Source organism: Mus pahari, chromosome 6 (genome assembly GCF_900095145.1).
Source record: "Mus pahari chromosome 6, PAHARI_EIJ_v1.1, whole genome shotgun sequence".
Lineage (NCBI taxonomy): Eukaryota > Metazoa > Chordata > Mammalia > Rodentia > Muridae > Mus > Mus pahari.
In genome coordinates, this window is record NC_034595.1 from 57,422,176 (window position 1) to 57,440,637 (window position 18,462).

At 46.5% G+C, this 18,462-nt stretch overlaps 1 protein-coding gene across 1 annotated transcript in view; it reads right to left on the reverse strand.

Moving 5' to 3' along the window:
- Positions 1-3,138: 3,138 nt before the first annotated feature.
- Positions 3,139-18,462, reverse strand: part of Lexm (lymphocyte expansion molecule) — a 26,089-nt gene continuing 10,765 nt past the window's right edge. The window contains exons 10-14 of the mRNA XM_021201283.2: positions 8,346-8,385; positions 5,290-5,322; positions 4,547-4,566; positions 3,709-3,880; positions 3,139-3,196 (exon numbers count right to left, since the gene is read on the reverse strand). Coding sequence (XP_021056942.1) covers positions 3,808-3,880; positions 4,547-4,566; positions 5,290-5,322; positions 8,346-8,385 — 166 coding nt within the window. The 3' untranslated portion in view covers positions 3,139-3,196; positions 3,709-3,807. The remainder of the gene's footprint in view (positions 3,197-3,708; positions 3,881-4,546; positions 4,567-5,289; positions 5,323-8,345; positions 8,386-18,462) is intronic.

Below are 18,462 nucleotides of genomic sequence, written 5' to 3' on the forward strand. Positions count from 1 at the left end.
GAGAAGGCATGAACCCCTGTATCCGGCTCTTGCAGCCTCAGGCACTGTGCCTGCTCTCCAGAATGTCCCTGTGGCTCTGGGGCCACCACTTGTGTAAAATAAAGTACAGCCTGGACGCTAGTCTTTTGTCATTCTTTATTCAGAGGACCAGTGTGGAGTTGGACAAGGGCTGCCAGTGCCGGTGCCACTCAGCTCCAATGTCCTCTCTGAATGTGAGTACCCGCAGATGAGGGCTAAAAACATGGGGGAAGCGGGTAGCAAATGGATTTCTGTCCTTCCAATGAAGGAATGGTGGCAGCTCAGGAGGGATGGGCTCTGTCCTCAGGCACCAGGTACGCTCGTCAGGAGGTCTGGCTGGTGTCCTGGCTTCATTACTTGGTTGTGACCAACTAGTTTTGACAAGCTCATTGTTCCTGTGTTGATGTCCTCATCTAAAAGCTGAAGAACGACGGCCTCTCCAGCAGAACACAGTACCTTCCTCCGCTCACTACCAGCCTTCCTGTCAGCCAGATGTGTCCTCTGGGATTAAGAGGGTAGCTTTGCAGTGAATGTGAACAGGAGAACATCAGCTCTGACTCTTCCCCCAGCTGTGGGAAGCCATCGAGCTGGATAGGAATACCAGAGGGGCGGGGATCAGGAAAGCCTCGGTTGGAAATAATCTGGGTCTCTGAGTCACTAGAGACCCAGATAAACTTGTTAGGATTGAGCCACATGGACTTGTATTTTAAATAGTTGGCTCACCCCACCCCAGGACTGTGAGACTTAAACGCCCAGAGTCGGGAAAATTAAGTTTTATCTCAGTACACTTCACACAGATGTGTACGTGATGGGCATTTCACTAGAACCTGTGATTTTCATTCTGAAGCTGGCTTCAAGCAACCTTTTAGGAAGTCCCTTCTCTGATTTCATAAGTTGTATTTTAAATCTGTAATATTCCCTCTGCTGGCCACCTTTCTTTCTGTAACAAAGTACCTGAGGTGTTGATCACAAGGAGAGCTTTCTTTCAGCTCTTAAGTTCTAGAGGTTCCAATCCATGATCAGTTGGGCCTGTGGTGAGACAGTGTATAGTAATGGGTGGGTGTGGCAGAGGAAATGGTCACAAACCAGGGAGAAGAGAGAATAGAAAATGGGAGTTGGGGATCCTTCAGTACTGTTTACAGGCATGTCCCCAGTGATCCATAGACCTCCTACTAAGCCCTTCTCAACAGAACCAGCTCTTGACACCAGGCCTTTGGCGATATCCCAAGACCAAACTACCATTAAAACAGCTTTCGCTCTTCAGTCTTAGACATAACCTTACATTGAGAGGAGTCTTCACCATAGGGTGTCTTCAAATCTCAGTCTTGGAAGCAAGAAAAAGGAGGTGGGCATCTTGGTGAGATACCATAGCCAAAAGCAACACTTCATCATCAAAAGCAGTCAGCAGGAACAGGTGGGGATGTGGAGGCAGGAGCTGATGCAGACAGAGCCTATGGAAGGGTGCTGCTTATGAGCTTGCTCATCATGGCTTGCTAAGCCTGTTACAGAACCCAGGTCCACCAGCCCAGAGGCGGCACCACCCACAATGGGCTGGGCCCTCCCCCATCGATCACTGAGAAAATGCCTCGCCGCTGGATCTTAGGGAGGCATTTTCTCAACTGCGGTTCCTTCCTTTCAGATAACTCTAGCTTGTGTCAAGCTGACCTAAAATTCATCATCTTCCCCCGTTGTACAGATGAGGAAAGTGAGGCTCAGAAAAAGGTCCAATGAATCGCGTGGAGGCCGACAAGGGTCCGAGCTGTCTAGTCACTCCCAAGTGCCTCAGGAGCCAAGGAAGGCACTGGCAAGAGAGGCAGTCACTGTGCCGAACTTGACTCAGAAGGCCACTCACTGGTGGTCAGAGTCATATTCTCCATGAGGAGGAGCTCCTGTCCTCTGTATGATTATTTTTTTCAAAACCAGTATGAGAAAAATCACCCAAACAAGGGAGTATGTCAAGAGTGGGCATCTCAGTGCATTCTCAGTGGATATCAGGTTGCCCCCTGTGTGGGCAGCGATCACCACAGGCCTCTGGCACTCTTTTGAATAAGATAGGTTCATTAAGCTAACTAAGGAGGGTGTCTCGATGTTAAGAGTGTGGGAAACTTGAGACCCAGCTGAGCCCCGCTCTGCCCACCACTCAGATCTAAGGGAGACTTTTTTACATGGGGCACTTCCAGTCTCGGTTGATACCTATGGCAGCGTGGCTCAGAGCTCCTTGGCTTGTTGGACCAGGACTCTAGGGACTCCGGCAAGGGTTGTCTCTCCCCAACCCCGGTTCTACTTCTGGGCCTGCAGCCAAGGACGGTGCACGGGACCTGGGAGAGGCAGCCAGAGAAGGGATCAAGGAGTCTAACTCACTGTCAAGTGGGCCCCGTGCAGTGGCGTGGGGGGGTGAGACCTGCTTACCACAGCGCCTCATGGAAACTGAAAGTGGAACACCTCCTGTACGTGACCTTGGAACCCCACAAATCAATCTGTCCCTTCTGAGGAAGGACTGTGAACAGTGGCAGGAGAGGGGACAGTGACAAGCTGGGACAATGCAAAAACCATTGTCACATCTCCTTCCACTGGGCTTCACTAGCTGAGTGGCGGGTGGCCTGGTCACTCATTCCACCGTGGAACCCAACAGGCTCTGCAAATCAAGCTTGCTTTAGGCCAGTGCTATAGTCAGAGAAACAGCCCAGGCATCAGGAAAGGGAGAGGGGAAGAGGCAGAGGGAGGAGGCAGGCTTAGTCCAAGGGGTTGGCTCAGGAGAGCTAGTGGTGTGGCTTGATTTGAACTCTGCCCACCAGCCATGACATGACCCTTGCAGTCTTGATATTAGATCATCTGTGTTGACCTGTGAGAGACCTTGACAAGATGGGGCCTATTAGCTCAGGTGTGGGCAGTTATTAAGTAGCTCACAATGATGAAAACCAAAGATCCAAACTCCAAATGAGGAACGAAAGGGGCTCTAGGCAGGATACATGCTGATGGTCCTGGCTACTCAGGAAGCTGAAGAGAACAATCATGATTTCATTTCTTCCACAGCCATGACTTGGACCCACGTGAGGAAACAACTGGTAGAACCGGCTCTGAAAAACCTGTCTGAAATTGCTTTATTATGTAAGTTCTGTGGCTGAGTGTGTCAGGTCTCCTCATCCTCTTCTCCGGGGACAACTGGCTTCCCCAACCACTGTCATTGATGTAAACAGTGAGGGTAACGTCACAGGATGTTGTCACTCACCCCCGAGGACCCACCTCTAACTGCACTGGTGACCCACAATGCTAAAGTGGGGTGCAGAGGCTGCTTCAACGGCTGGACACCGGAAGTCTGCAGTCTCCTCCCAGCATGAGGCTCTATTGAGCCTCCACAACACCCTTAGCATGGAGATGGGGTTTTCCCACGGGGCCCAGACTGCTATGTAACAAATGCTCCTCTCCCCGCCTCATTCTGGGACTACAATGAGTTAGGTGCCCACGCTCTGGCTTCACAGTTGCAGGAAGTCACCCACCATCCCCTCTTCCATTCACCTGCTCTCTGGCTCCCAAATTCATGTCACCAGCTGACTGGAATGCTTAGGATAATGGATCTCTTGTAACAAAAGATACCTGCTCCCCCTCCCCCCCCCCCGTTGTCCCAGCAGACACTGTGACTTTTGACCACAGGGCTACAGCAAAGATGACCCTCCCGCCTTCTCCCCTCACCCAGGCATTCTCCAAGACCCCTGCTTCCTTTCCCACCCCAAGACTTCTCTTCTGGCCTTGGGCTCTCTGGTTGCATCAGGCTGTTCTTCCCAAGTGGCTTTAAGGAGTAGGATCTGAATTGTAGTCCACAGTTGGAGGGCACTTGCCCTTCGTAATAGGCGTGATCCGTTTCCTGTAAAAAGAGAGGAAGAAAAAAACAGGCACAATCCCTTGCAAGGAAGTGAGGTCTCCATCCATGACCTCCAGACCTTTTACAGCAAAGGGTCCTTTCTAAGGGAGGGTTCTCTATTTTATACCCATTTTATCATAGCCAGAATGTCTTATAATAGCTCCGATGAAAAACCACAAGACGGCTAGCTAGACTAGCCAGAATCGGTGACGTCTAGCTTCAGCAAGAGACGCTGCCTCAGGTGAATAAAGCAGAAAGTGATCGAGAGTGACACCCTACGTAAACTTGAGTCTTCTACACACATATAAACACGTGTGCCGGGCATCCACACAAGTGTGCACTCACACATACACACACTCACGACTACATTTTATACACATGAAAAAACAGACACATAGAAGAAGAAGAAAAAAAGAGCAAGCTGCCATGCTCTAAGTAACTGCCGGTTCTCTCTAACTCTGGCAGGGTCTCCGTGAAGTCAGAGCTACGGTTGTTTCATGCCTTTGCCCATATCCTTCAGTCATGATCTAGAGCTGAGTGGGTACCAGTCATAGGACAGGAGGTGGGAGAGAAGGCTCTCCAGAGTGAGGGGCCTCACTCCATCCTACCATCCGGTGGATCTGTGTCACGTCTCTGTTCTCCCCCTGGAGCCTCATCTTCCATCTAGACTTGGAGACAGAATCTTTTGTCTCTGTCCTTCCCAACCCCACCTTCCCACCTAGATGCCATAGCGTAGCTTCTAGAGGGAACCCCGGAGGTACTTCCTTTTAAAACCCTCTGAGCACCTTGGAGGAAATATTTACTTATATATGTAAATACGATGTCTAGGAAATGATGTATGCTAATAATACTGAAAGCATTCTCAAAAGGCGGGGGCTAGAGAAATGGCTAAGCGTCCGAGTGCAGAGGACCCACACACCAGTTCACAGCAGTCACACCGGGCGGCTCACAACCACCTATAACCCCAGCACCAGAGAGATCTGAAGCCTCTAGCCTGTGCTGGCATCTGCACTCATGTGCACACACCCACAGACACAGACATACACACATAAGTTAAAAACTAAGAATAAAAGACGAAGGTAATATAAGAATGTGAGCAACCTGCTCTTTAAGATGAATAAAAAGCTTTGAAAATACCTCAGAGAAGAAGTGAAAAAGAATGGTCAAGATGGGGAGGTGCAAATTCAAACCGTAGTGAAGCACAATTAGAACAAAAATTCAAACACAAAGCTGTCACATAACAGTGACGTGGCGAGGCTGGGATGTAGCTCAGGGGCAGAGTGTTTGTCTAGCATAAACAAGACATGGGTTCTATCCCTAACACCACCAACACAGTATGGAAACAAACCCAGGACATGGAGCAAGTACAGCTTCACACATCGCTGGTGCAAATACAAGCGGCTCAGCGTCACCAAATGCTCCGAGTATTTCTTAGGCCATTGTATGTCCATTTTACCAAATGACTTAAATATTCTATTCTGGGTTAGTTACCAGAAAGAAATGGAAACCTGGCTATCTAGAGAGCTCTACGCAGCTCAGCTTTACTAAAGACTGAGATATGAACAAAGGCAGCCCATGCACTCACTGATAACATTTCAGCATCAAAGGAACAAGTTATCTCTGCAACATGGGTGGCCTCAGAAACACTGGGAACGATGTGTCTGTGCATGGTTGATTCCGTTTAGGAATGGTGGACATGTTTGTCACTGCTATGGGCAGTGCATTGATGCACTGATGCACTGATGCAGGCGGCATGAAGAAACTTTCTTGTTTGTAGTTTCCTGACTGTGTGCATCTGTCAAACTCAGAAGCTGGGAGCTGGGGAGATAGCTCAGTGTGCAAACATGATAACTTGGGTTTTCGCTCCAGGGCCCACGTGAAAAGGTAGGCACCTAGCATGTGCTGTAATCCCAGCACTGGGGAGGTGGAGACAAGCAGGTCTGGGCTTGCCTAGCCTAGTGGGTGAGCTCCAGACCAGTGGCAGATCCTGTCACCCAAATAAGGTAAGGTGGACAGCATTCCTGAGACATGACACTGCAGCTTGTCCTCTAGCTTCCACAGGCATAAATACACTGAAACATTTAGGGCCTAGAGGATGGCTTTGTGACTGAAAGCACCAAGCCATCTTCCTGAAGAGGACACAAGTTCAGTTTCTAGCACCCACATCTCTCAGCAAATACCTTTAACTCCAGCTCCATGGAGCAAACGCCCTCTTCTGGCCTCTGTGGGCACTGCAGTTACACACACAAACACTTATAATTGAATATTAAAAATAAATAAGTTTAAACCTCATAACTTGCATGCCTGAGAAAGAAAGACTTGTTTGTTTGTTTGTTTGTTTGATTTTCGAGACAGGGTTTCTCTGTGTAGCCCAGGCTGTCCTGGAACTCACTCTGTAGACCAGGCTGGCCTTGAACTCAAACCCACTACCTCTGCCTCCCAAGTGCTAAGATTAAAGGCATGCGCCACCACTGCCTGGAAAGAATGACTTTTATGTAGGTAGATTATACTACTCCAAACCTTACCTTTAAGGCTGGGTCTGGTGACACAGACCTTTATTCCTAGCATTCAGAAAGCAGAGGCAGGTGGATCTCTATGAGTTACAGGCCAGCCTGCTCTACATAATGAGTTCCAGGTTAGTCAAGGGTAACTGGTGAGACCTTGTTTCAAAAAAAAAAAAAGTAAATAAAAAATAGAAGTAGGTCTGGAGAGATGGCTCAGTGGTTAAGAGCACTAACCAGAGGTGCTAAGTTCAATTCCCATCAACCACATGGTGGCTCACAACCATCTGTAATGGGATCTGATGCCCTCTTCTGGTGTGTTTGAATACAGTTACAGTGTACTCATAAATAAATAAATAAACACACACAATCTTTTTAAAAATAGAAATAAATAAATCTGACTTTTATGAAAACCTATGACTTACAACAGAACCAAGTCCAAGAGCTCAGGTCGATGTCCAAGGCCTCTAGTGATTGGCTGAACCTGCGCTGTTCTTGCTAACACTCACACACTCTATACACCATTCCCAGTGATACTCTCCACGTTCATATTAGGCTGAAGGTCAGGGAGGGGCTTCCTAGAGCCACTCTTTCTGACCCCAACACCCCAATCTTTCAGCAAAAAGTATATACAAAAGTCCAGGAAGTATAGGAAAGTAAGTGGAGGGGCTGGGGTGGGGGTGAGGTGGAAGTGGGCGGGGTGAGAACAAGAAGATGCTGGGTCCTTTCTCAGCCCTCCTGAGTCCAAAAAACCATCCATCGTCCATCCTGGTCTCTCTCTCAGGAACTCTGGGAAGAGCGGGGTTGGGGGCGGGCACAAATTCTGTCCAGAGAGAAAGCGGTTCTAAGTGCTAGCCACCTCCTCCAGATCTCATGCTTTCTTGCCGTTGTGGGGAGTAGGGTATGTACCCCAAGAGCTAGAGGCTCTGATCGACTGTCTTCTCTGCTACACTGTCCCAGGAGCCAGGTCAGTGCCTGCACTGAGAAGGTGGTGCTCAGTGAATTCCTGAGGAAGGCTTGCATCAACTCCGCACACTAAGTGACTCTGGGAATTCATGCTCCCTTAAAACTTCAATAGTCTCAACTGAGAAACACTGAAATCAATGCCCAGTCATCTCAGAGAATGTACTGTGGTGGTTAATTTTGTTGACTTGGCGTGCTTAGAACCAGGTAGGAAGTGCACTTCTGGGCATGCCTGTGAGGGTGTCCGCAGGGATGTTGACCCCATCTTCTGATGCATCCTGATGTGGGCAGCAGCATCTCATTAGCTGGGATGCAGGACTGAACACGACAGAGAAAGCAAACGGAGCAGAATGCCTTAGGGTTTCATTGCTGTGAAGAGACACCATGACCCGGGCAACTCTTACAAAGGAAAACATTTCATTGGGGCTGGCTTACAGATTCAGAGGTTCAGTCCATTATCATCATGACAGGAACCATGTCAGTGTGCAAGCAGACGTGGTGCTGGAGGAGCCAGGAGCTCTAGATCTTGATTCACAAGCAGCAGCAGGAGACTGTGTTCCACACTTGGCATAGGTTGAGCATAGAAAGCCTCAAAGCCCGCCCCCACAGTGTCACACTTCCTCCAACAATGCCACACCTCCTAACAGGGCCACTCCTATGGGCCAAGCATTCAAACACATGAATCTATGGAGTCCTATTCGAACCATTACAATTAGCATTTCTCTCTCTGCATCCTGACTGGGGACACAAAGTGACCAGCGGCTTCACACTCCTGCTGCCACAGAAGAGCCGTTTCCCCTGTCATCTTCTCTACCTTGATGGACTATGCCCACCAACTCAGAGCCACAATTAACCCTTTCTCCTCAAGTTAGTTTCATCAGGAATTTTTTTACAGCAATGAGGAAAGTAACCATGAAAACACACACACACACACACACACACTCACACACACACACACACACACACACACACACACACATATATATATATATATATATATATATATATATATATATATATATGTTTTTTCGAGACAGGGCTTCTCTGTATAGCCCTGGATAAAAACATATATTTTAAAACTCTGTGTATACTATAAACATATTTCAAGAATATAAGAATTTACTATTACTTTGAGCACTGAACATTTATGGACCCAATTTGAGGGTTTTTTTGTTTTTCTTTTTGTCAAAGAATTTGTATTTTTAACTAAAATGCTAAAAGGACAGTGCGTGCAGAAGTGTTTTGGCAGAAGTGTATTCATGCCTGCCATTTCCTTTGAGATTTATCAAATTTAAAAGCTGAGTAAAGGGCTGGTGAGATGGCTCAGTAGGTAAGAGCACCCGACTGCTCTTCCAAAGGTCCAGAGTTCAAATCCCAGCAACCACATGGTGGCTCACAACCATCCGTAACAAGATCTGACGCCCTCTTCTGGAGTGTCTGAAGACAGCTACAGTGTACTTACATATAATAAATAAATAAATCTTAAAAAAAAAAAAAAAAAAAAAAAAAAAAAGCTGATTAAGAGGAGCAGAAGAGAAGGCTCGGCGGTTAGAAACATATGCCATTCTTGCACAGGACTTGAGTTTAGTCCCAGCACTCACGCCCAGTGGCTCACAACCGCTTGTAACTCCAACTCCAGGAGATCTGCCGCCCTCTTCTGGCCTCTCTGGGCACTGCGCCCATGCATACATACTCATGTAACAAATACACAAACACACATGATTTAAATCTTTTATAAAGATGTCTAATGGAGTGGCAGATGGAAGCTATCATTAAACATTAAAACATTAGTAATGTGATAATTATGTATATAACAAATGTGTATATAAAAGAGAGTATAGACACGTGAATGTCGTGTTGTATGTCAAAGGGCAACTTTCTGAAGGTGGTTGTCTAATTCCACCATGTGAGCTCTAGGGATTGAACTCAGGTCATGGGGATTGGCAACAAATGTTTTTATCCCATGAGCCATCTGGCTAGGCCATAGTAACAAAGTCTAAATGATGCATGGGTGTAGAGCTCTGTGGTATAAAATCCTGTCGCCTTTTCTACATGTTCCGTTTTTCTCATAGTAAAACATTATACAAAAAAATAAAAATAAAAAGTGTAAATTTCTGCCAAGTAAATCCAGAAGCTTCTCAAGTGTTCCTTTCATGATGTTATTTAGTCACTGGCCCCACTTCATTAATAAACACGTAGGCTCATCATTTGACAAGGTTCAGGAGTTCCTCCTCGACGCCTCAGCAAGGGGCAGGGGAACAGAGACACTGTGTCTAGCTTTGATGCGGGCATGTGAGGAGGCCCCAGTCCCACGGGGAAGCATGTGCCACCCTGGGGTGTGCAAGAGGCTGAGAATAAAGAGACAGTGTCTGGGAAATCAGTCAGGGGAGCTTTTGTAACTCGGCAGAGCTGTGGCTGATGACAGAGGAGTTTCCCAGATAAACACTAGAACAACCATGTACAGTCCGTGTCCCCAGGACGAGGCCAGCACGGGAGCTGACAGGTTGGCACCGGGCCACACGGACAGAGAGGAGGCTGGCGATAGTCTCAGCTTTATTTTTGTCTTTGAGTCAGTGTTTGACGATCCAGCCTTGGAGGGCCTGGAGCTTGGTATGTAGACCAGGTTGGTCTCAAATTTAGAGATGCACCTTCCCAGTTCTGGGAGTGAAGGTATGCACCATCATACCCAGAGGGAATTTTAAAATCCCAGTTAGGGCTGGGTGTGACGATGCATGCCTTTAATCCCAGCGCCCGAGGCAGAGGGGGGAATGAGTCTGAGGTCAGCTGTGGCCTACACAGCTCCAAGCCAGTTAGGGCTTAAAGGGAAGATTCTGTCTCAAAAACAGAAATGTTGCAGAGCATCTACCAGACAAGGCTACTCAGTCATGGGCTCAAGCCAAGCCATTGACTACAGTGGGTGTTCAGCATCCAAGTGCATCTTTCTCAGGGTGAGCTTTTAAGCACAAAATCTGCATGCTCTACTGACATACCTCAGTTAGCAGGGACAGTTATCCAGAAATGGAACTACAGAAACCAAAAAGCAAAATAAGTCCATTTGGGGACTTTCCAAGAACTATGGACTTTGATGGTATAGGTCTTTATTCTCAGTTTGCAGGTGGTACTGCCTGCATGCTGTGTTCCAAGACCTGAATGGTTTTTCCATCATGGGGTCAGCTATTCTAAGGTCTGGGGGCCTGCAACAAAATAAAATAAAATATCCTAGCCAAAAGATCCAGAAAGGTAACCAGATGAATGTCTGCTGTCCAGTGAATACACATAGAGCACCTACTGTATATGCAGTAAAATAAAAAGAGGGCTTTCCCATACAGGACTCACATCAGGGGTTACCTGGTTAGAAGCCAGACACCCAAGAAAAAGCAGGTAAGATTTGGAACTGAGACTAAGAAAAAGTGAGTGGACTGACACACTCCAGGAGGTTCTGCACCTCTGACCTACACTCTCCCTCACCTGGATTAGAGCCAGACGGCATGCTGGGAAAGGGCGTGTCTCACCACCCGTGTCCCAGGAGATGACAGGATGACATGATCAGAGTCAGAGGCACACATCCTGTTCCTGCATTCGCTGCCCTCCTGTGAGACGTGGCAAATCCCTTCAAATGCCTCTTCAAACCGTGCCTACACATGTTAGATGACAGGAAAACAGCAGACCAACCTCTTCTACACACCTCTGCTGTCTGTGGCTTTACACATTTCACAGCCACAAGCCCAGGGGACATAGCCACCACCCTGGAAAATGGCAGACATCAACATAAAAGGGTAGGACGGATCTGGTGAGAATCCCTCCCCCATCCAGTCTCTATTCATTTTTATTGTTTATTCCAGCTGTTTTTAAATTAAAAATAAATTGTATATTGTTTCACACCCATCCAGAAGAGAGAGGCCTTTTTGAGAGCAGAAGTCAGAGGGTCGAAGAGGGCAGGGGAGGTCAATGGTGTAGGTATTGCCAGGTATGTGTGAGCTCCCATACCTAAGACCACTGTCTGTGCACTAACTGAAAATTTAATTTAAAAAAATAAAGTGCTTTTTAATTTCCAGGCTCCTGGTTTGGGGAAATCATTCTTTCCGTGTTAACTTCTTGCTTTATTATATTATGTTTAGAAAAATGGACACAAATTTTCTATGATAATGTTTTAGCTTAGACTGTCTATTGAGAGTTTCCTAGACAATCAGTTTTTATGTCTACTTTTAAAATTTTTTTTAATCTATTTTACATATATGAGTACACTGTAGCTGTCTTCAGACAACCCAGAAGAGGGCATCAGATCCCATTATAGATGGTTGTGAGCCACCATGTGGTTGCTGGGAATTGAACTCAGGACCCCTGGAAGAGCAGTCAGTGCTCTTAAATGCTGAGCCATCTAGTCCCCTTATAAATGTTTCTCAAGTGTCTGAAATGACAGGGTACATTTTATCTATCCGAAGCCTCCAAATAATTACTACACACCCTCATCTGACATATTTTCAGACAGATATACTGAAAATCCCCGTTATTATGTGGGACTTTGCCACATATTTTGGGTATGGGAAAGATCATGGCTATTGTGATTTCTTCATGGATTTTGTTTGTCAGGATGAACTATTCATCTTGTAGTGGAGTAAGGTGGCACACTCAAGTAATCTCAGCCCGTGGGAGCTTAGAGCAGGACTGGAAGTTCTAGGCCACCCTGGGCTACACAGGCTACATAGCAAGAACTTGTCAAACGAGACAAAAATACCAGCCTTGGTTCTGTTTAACACTTTGTCTTCAGTTCCTCTTTGCTTGATGTTGGGATAACCTTCCTGTGCATCACATAAAGCTTGTTTTTGTATTATCCAAATGTTGACGTCTGTACCAGCAGAGAACTGAGCACTGACTGGACTTTGGTGGTGTTATTTTTGTCAAGCATCGTCAGTCTCAGTGTTTTGTAAAAATAACACCACCAAAGTCCAGACAGTGCTCAGCTCTCTGCTGGTACAGACGCCAACATTTGGATAATACAAAAACAAGCTTTACCCAGTGAGCAGGAAGATTATCCCGGCAGCTCGGCAACTGGATTATTAGTCTGTCTTTTCTTGCTGGTTACATGAGTCTTGTATATTGCAGCCAGAAATATTTTTATGTCCCTCCCGTTCTTGAGCTCTTTGTCCTAATTCACTCTTCATCTGACTAAAGAACACCCCCGGCAGTAGTTTCAGAAGGGATGTGTTTGGGATACATCCTTGTGCAGATCTTGTTTGCCTTGTGTGAAAACAAATGATATTTTGACTACAAAAAAAAAAAAAGAAGAAGAAGACTTTACAATCCAATTTTTTTCTTGAGAATTGTATAAATCATGTATTCTACCATGTTATGTTTCAGAAGAGTAAACCTAAAATATGCCTGACTGGATTTGACTGCAGATTAGCTGTCTCGAGCCAGTGAGATGGCTCAGAGGGTAATGACACTGGTTTTTGGTTTGGTTTGGTTTGGTTTTTTGGTTGGTTTTTTTGGTTTAATGAGACAGGTTTTCTCTGTGTAGCCCTGGCTGTCCTGCAACTCACTCTGTAGATCAGGCTGGCCTCGAACTCCCTCTGTAGACCAGGCTGGCCTCATAAAGACACTGTTAAGCCCAAGAATCTGAGTTCCATCCTGGGACCCATGTGGTCAAAGAGATCCAACTGCTGTTAATTGTAACAACTACTGACCATTGTCGTTGACAATATATGTACAGTGGCACTTGTACACAGGGATGTCCATGCATGCACGCATACATACACACACACAATTAAAATTTTAAAGGAAAAAAGTTAAAAGGGCAACAATAAAGGTAAATGCAAAAGAATATATAATGCCCTTTGCTGGGCAGTGGTGATGCACACTTTTAAGCCCAGTACTCAGGAGGCAGGGACAGGTCAATCTCTAGGAGTTTGAGGCCAGCCTGGTCTACAGAATGAGTTCTAGGACAGCCAAGACTAAACAGGAAAACCTTGTCTCAAAACAAAACAAAACAAACAAATAAATAAAAACCTGTCTTTTTAGATATATACTAGAGAGATTTTTATTTTGCCTTTGGAACTCAGAAATTACACTATACTTCACATGAACTGACTGGGTAGGTGTGGTGATTTAAATGAGAATGCCCCCCATCGGCTCATATATTTGAATATTTGGTTCACAGGTGGTGGAACTATTTGGGAAGGACTAAGAGGTGTGGCCTAGCCGGGCAGTGGTGCTGCACGCCTTTAATCCCAGCACTTGGGAGGCAGAGGCAGGCGGATTTCTGAGTTCGAGGCCAGCCTGAGTGAGTACCAGGATAGCCAGAGCTATACAGAGAAACCCTGTCTCAAAAAAAATCCAAAAAAAGAAAAAAAAAAAAGGTGTGGCCTAGCTGGAGGAGGTGTGTCTCTTGGCCCAGGCTTTGAGTTTTCAAAAGCCCACGCCATCCTCAGTTGGCTCTCTGGTTCGCTTCTCATGTTTGTGGCTAAGAAGTGAGCTCTCGCTGGGCGTGGTGGCGCACGCCTTTAATCCCAGCACTCGGGAGGCAGAGGCAGGTGGATTTCTGAGTTCGAGGTCAGCCTGGTCTACAGAGTGAGTTCCAGGACAGCCAAGGCTACACAGAGAGACCCTGTCTCGAAAAACCATTAAAAAGAAAAAAAAAAAAAAAAGAAGTGAGCTCTCAGCTTCTACTCCAGAGCCTTGCCTACCTATCTGCTGCCATGTTCCCCATCCTACAGGTCATGGACTCTAACCCCTGGAACTGTAAGCCCCCAAACTGGATTCTTTCTTTTATACGTTGCTGGTCCTGGTGCATTGTCACGGCAACAGAAACGTAACTTAAGACAATGTGTTCGCCTCTTGCTCTCCTGTAAACGCACTGAAGTAAAGGAATAAGAGTCTTAAAGTCGATGCTGACCAGAGCTGAAGTTGGCTCTTTCTGGTACATTGATTGGCCTTAGTCATTCTCTAAAGCTTCCCTTCCGGCGTGGGGCTGACCTGCATGCCAGCTTAAGTCAAACAGTGTGGCGTTTTCTCCTCCACTGAAACTCCTAGCTCTGAGTCTATAATAATAATAAGCATTTCTCTAAAAAGAAAACAAAACTCTTAGAGCACAGACCCATAGGAACAAATGGAAGAACCCATGTGCAAAAAAGTCCTTTGTTAAGTGGAAAAGTAGGTGAGAGACCGGCAACATAGCAGATCCAAGAATCTACGCCCCACGCTGGTAGAGCGTAAAGCTACAGAATCTCCTGTTGGGAAAGACTAAGGAGCTGGCAGCATCAGGTGCCACTGAAAACGGGATTGAAGTTGAAAACGCAAGCAGGGGCTGGAGAGATGGCTCATTAGTTAAGAGTACTGACTGCTCTTCCAGAGGTCCTGAGTTCATATTCCCACAACCATCTGTAATGAAATCTGATGCCCTCTTCTGGTGTGCGTCTGAAGACAGCCACAGTGTGCTCATACATAAAATAAATAATTTTTTTTAAAAAAAAGAAGAAGAAAATGCAAACAGGATCATAGCTAGAAAGCCTGAGGTTTCAGCTTCCCTCCCCACTCCCTGCAGCTGGGGCGAGCGGTGCCTTGGAGCACGCTTGTACGTGTTTTCATATAGTTACTTTTCTCGGTGCTGTAACAAAGTGCCAGGCAAGAGCCGCAGGAGGAAGGATTTGTGGTGAGCCAGAGTGTGTGGGTCTAGTCTGTCACGGGGAGAAGACGGTGGTGAGAAGTGCTCTTCCATGGCAGGAGTGTGAGGCACCTGGTCACACTGTCCCCACTCAGGACACAGAGAGATGAACACTGGCTCTCAGCTAGCTGAAGACTGGAGATTTATTCTTGGAAACCGGGGTTCTCTGCTCACAGTGACACCAGCTGAGTACTCTATCGCGATATCTAGACATCTATTCATCCCTTCATCCCTTCATTCAGTGACAAGGTCTTGAAGTCCAATTAGGTTTTAATTAGCTCATTATGTAGCCCAAGATGACCTTGAACTCTTGGTCCTCCTGCCTCAGCCTCTTCACTGTTGGAATTATAGGCATGCACAACCGTGCACAGTCCGTGTACGCCATATTGGTTTTGTTGTTCTTATTGTATGTATATGAGAGTTTTGCCTACATGTATGTGTGCTATGTGTGTGCCTGGTGCCCACAAAGTCCAGAAGAGAGTGTTGGATCCCACACCTGTGGGAACCAAACTAGATCCTCTGCCAGAGCAGCAAGCACTCCTAACCGTGAGCCCTCTCTGCAGCCCAGTGAGCACCGTGGTGTAAAATCTGAATTAAATGGAAACTGAATCACTGACTATTATTCTAGCCTCTTCCCCTTATTCTACACGGAAAATCTTGGGCAGCCAGGCCTGGATGTCCCAAAAAGCTTTCTCAGGCCTAGGTCAAGGACAAAGATCTAGCAACACTGGCACCAGAAGACGCCCCAACAAGGACACTAATACTTGTTCTTCTGGGGCACCACTGATTTATCAGAGAGTACAGAGGGACCTCCGGAGGGGTCCTCAGAGGGACAGACATGTCAAGGTTAAGCAGACATCGTGGGAAATCACCCTCAGAGAACAGAGACCAACAAACAGAGAACAAAAGAGATTAGGCAAAAAGAGAGACTCTATGGGGCAAATGCATCGTCTGGGATGAGAGAGCACTGCTTCCGTGACATAAGAGCATGCTGCTGCTAACAGAAACATCCAGAAAGCACAAACTTAGTTAGTGAAGTTAGTGTAGGAAGGCAAAAATGGCATTTGCAGTAGGTAAGGGGCCGTTTCCACCCACCCGAAAACAGAAGAAGCCGGGACAGAAGCAGGCTTCGATATATCCCACATGATGGAAGTGTATTGCAAGGATCTAGAATCTCTCACACCTCCTGGCCTCCCTCCTGTTGGGGCACAGCCCTCCTGTCCCAGGAGCCCGGGTATAGCCAGGGCGCCCCAGTGAGGAACTTCTCAGATGATCTGACCCCCACAGGGACCCTTTAGGTAGCATTCACAATCACTAATTGAGCTTCACATCATGTCCCTATAGGGTACAAATTCTTTTCCTTTTACAGACTGGAAAACTGGAAGAAAAGCTGGGGAATCCTGATTAGAGACGGTCCTGAAAAAAAGGGACTCTTAAGTTCTGTTCTATCTCAAGAATCCTTGTCCTGCTCTATTTATAGGGTTTGTTTGTTTTGTTTTGCTTTGCTTTGTTTTGTTGCTATAAAAATAACCTATAACCCAGGACCTGGGAGACAGATGCAGAATGAGACCAACTCAGCTTCGTGAAACCTTATCTCAAAACAACAAAAACAAGTAAAAAGCACACATAAAGAACTTTTGAGGGGCTGGTGAGATGGCTCAATGGGTAAGAGCACCCGACTGCTCTTCCAAAGGTCCGGAGTTCAAATCCCAGCAACCACATGGTGGCTCATAACCATCTGTAACAAGATCTGACGCCCTCNTGGCTCATAACCATCTGTAACAAGATCTGACGCCCTCTTCTGGAGTGTCTGAAGACAGCTACAGTGTACTTACATATAATAAATAAATAAATCTTTAACAAAAAAAAAAAAAAAAAAGAACTTTTGATACAAAAATCAAACAATTCCAAAATCAAGTACAGGGCTGGAGAGATGGCTCAGTGGTTAAGAGCACTGACTGCTCTTCCAGAGGTCCTGAGTTCAATTCCCAGCAACCACACGGTGGCTCACAACATCTGTAACGGGATCTGATGCCCTCTTCTGGTGTGACTGAAGACAGCGACAGTGTACTCATATACAGAAACAGAGTATGTGGTGAAAGAACCCATAGCCTTTCTCCCTAGACATAACTATGGTCAGAATTTTAACAGTCTAACCAGTGAGATGGTTCTGCAGGGGAAGGTATTTGCTTCATACAAATGTGCACACATACCCACATCCCTACTTACATGTATACACACACACACACACATACACACACACACACAGAGCCCTTGGAGCATCCAGGCCTGACCCTTCCTAAGCTCCTAACTCCTGCCATGGGAGACCAGTCACGGACCTAGAGGAGGAAGGACTGGCTTCTAGCCCTTGCTCTGTTCTCGCCAGCTGTGTCACTTCTGGCAACCTATCTCCTTGCTTCCCTCTCTGGTCTTGGTTCAATACGTGTAAAATAAGGCTGAGCACCTTGGCCAGAAAGGGGAGATGTGCTTTTCTACACTAATAGTATTAGTGTTCCTAATGACAGGTGAAGGATGGAGAGAAGGCTTAGCTGGGAAGAGCACTTGCTGCTCTTACAGAGAACCTGCGTTCAGTTCCTGGGGTCTGTGACAGAGCCTGGATTCCCTCCTGGCCCAAATTTCTCCTTTTGCCTTCGCAGCTCTGCTGACCCTCCCTGAACCCACATGGTGGCTCACAACCGACCTCAACGCTAGTTCCAAGCAATCTGATGCCCTTTTCTGACTTCCGCAGGCACTAGGCACACACTCAGAACACATACATACATTCTTACACATAAAATAAATCTCTTTTTATTTTAAAAATTAGCTGGGCAGTAGTGGCTTTCATTCTAGCACTTGGGAGGCAGAGGAAGGTGGATGGATATCTGAGTTCAAGGCCAGCCTGGACTTCAGAGAAAGGTCTAGAGCATCTAGAATTATGCAGAGAAACCCTGGCTTGAAAACCCGAATACATAAATAAAAGAAAAAGCACAGGTGATATGTACACTTATCTCTGCTCCCACCTGAGATCCACCAGATGATGTTTAAAGAAGTCCTTAAAGGATAAGTAAACAATAGAGAGAGAGGAGGCACGTGGTTTAACATGTCTGAGAAAATGGGCAGTGCAGCAGAGCTGCAAAGGCAAAAAGAGAAATCTGGGCCAGGAGGGAATCCAGGCTCCGCCACAGACCCTAGGGAGACCGAGGAACTGCTGGTTCCAGGCTACAGGCCCAAGACCAACACTGAAACCGGAGATGGAAATCTGTACCAGATCCATCCGCACTGGCTTATTGTACTGGCTAGCTTTGTGTCAACTTGACACAGCTGGAGCTATCACAGAGAAAGGAGCTTCAGTTGGGGAAATGCCTCCACAAGATCCAGCTGTAAGGCATTTTCTCAATTAGTGATCAAGGGGGAGAGACCCCTTGTGGGTGGTGCCATCTCTGGTAGTCTTGGGTTCTATA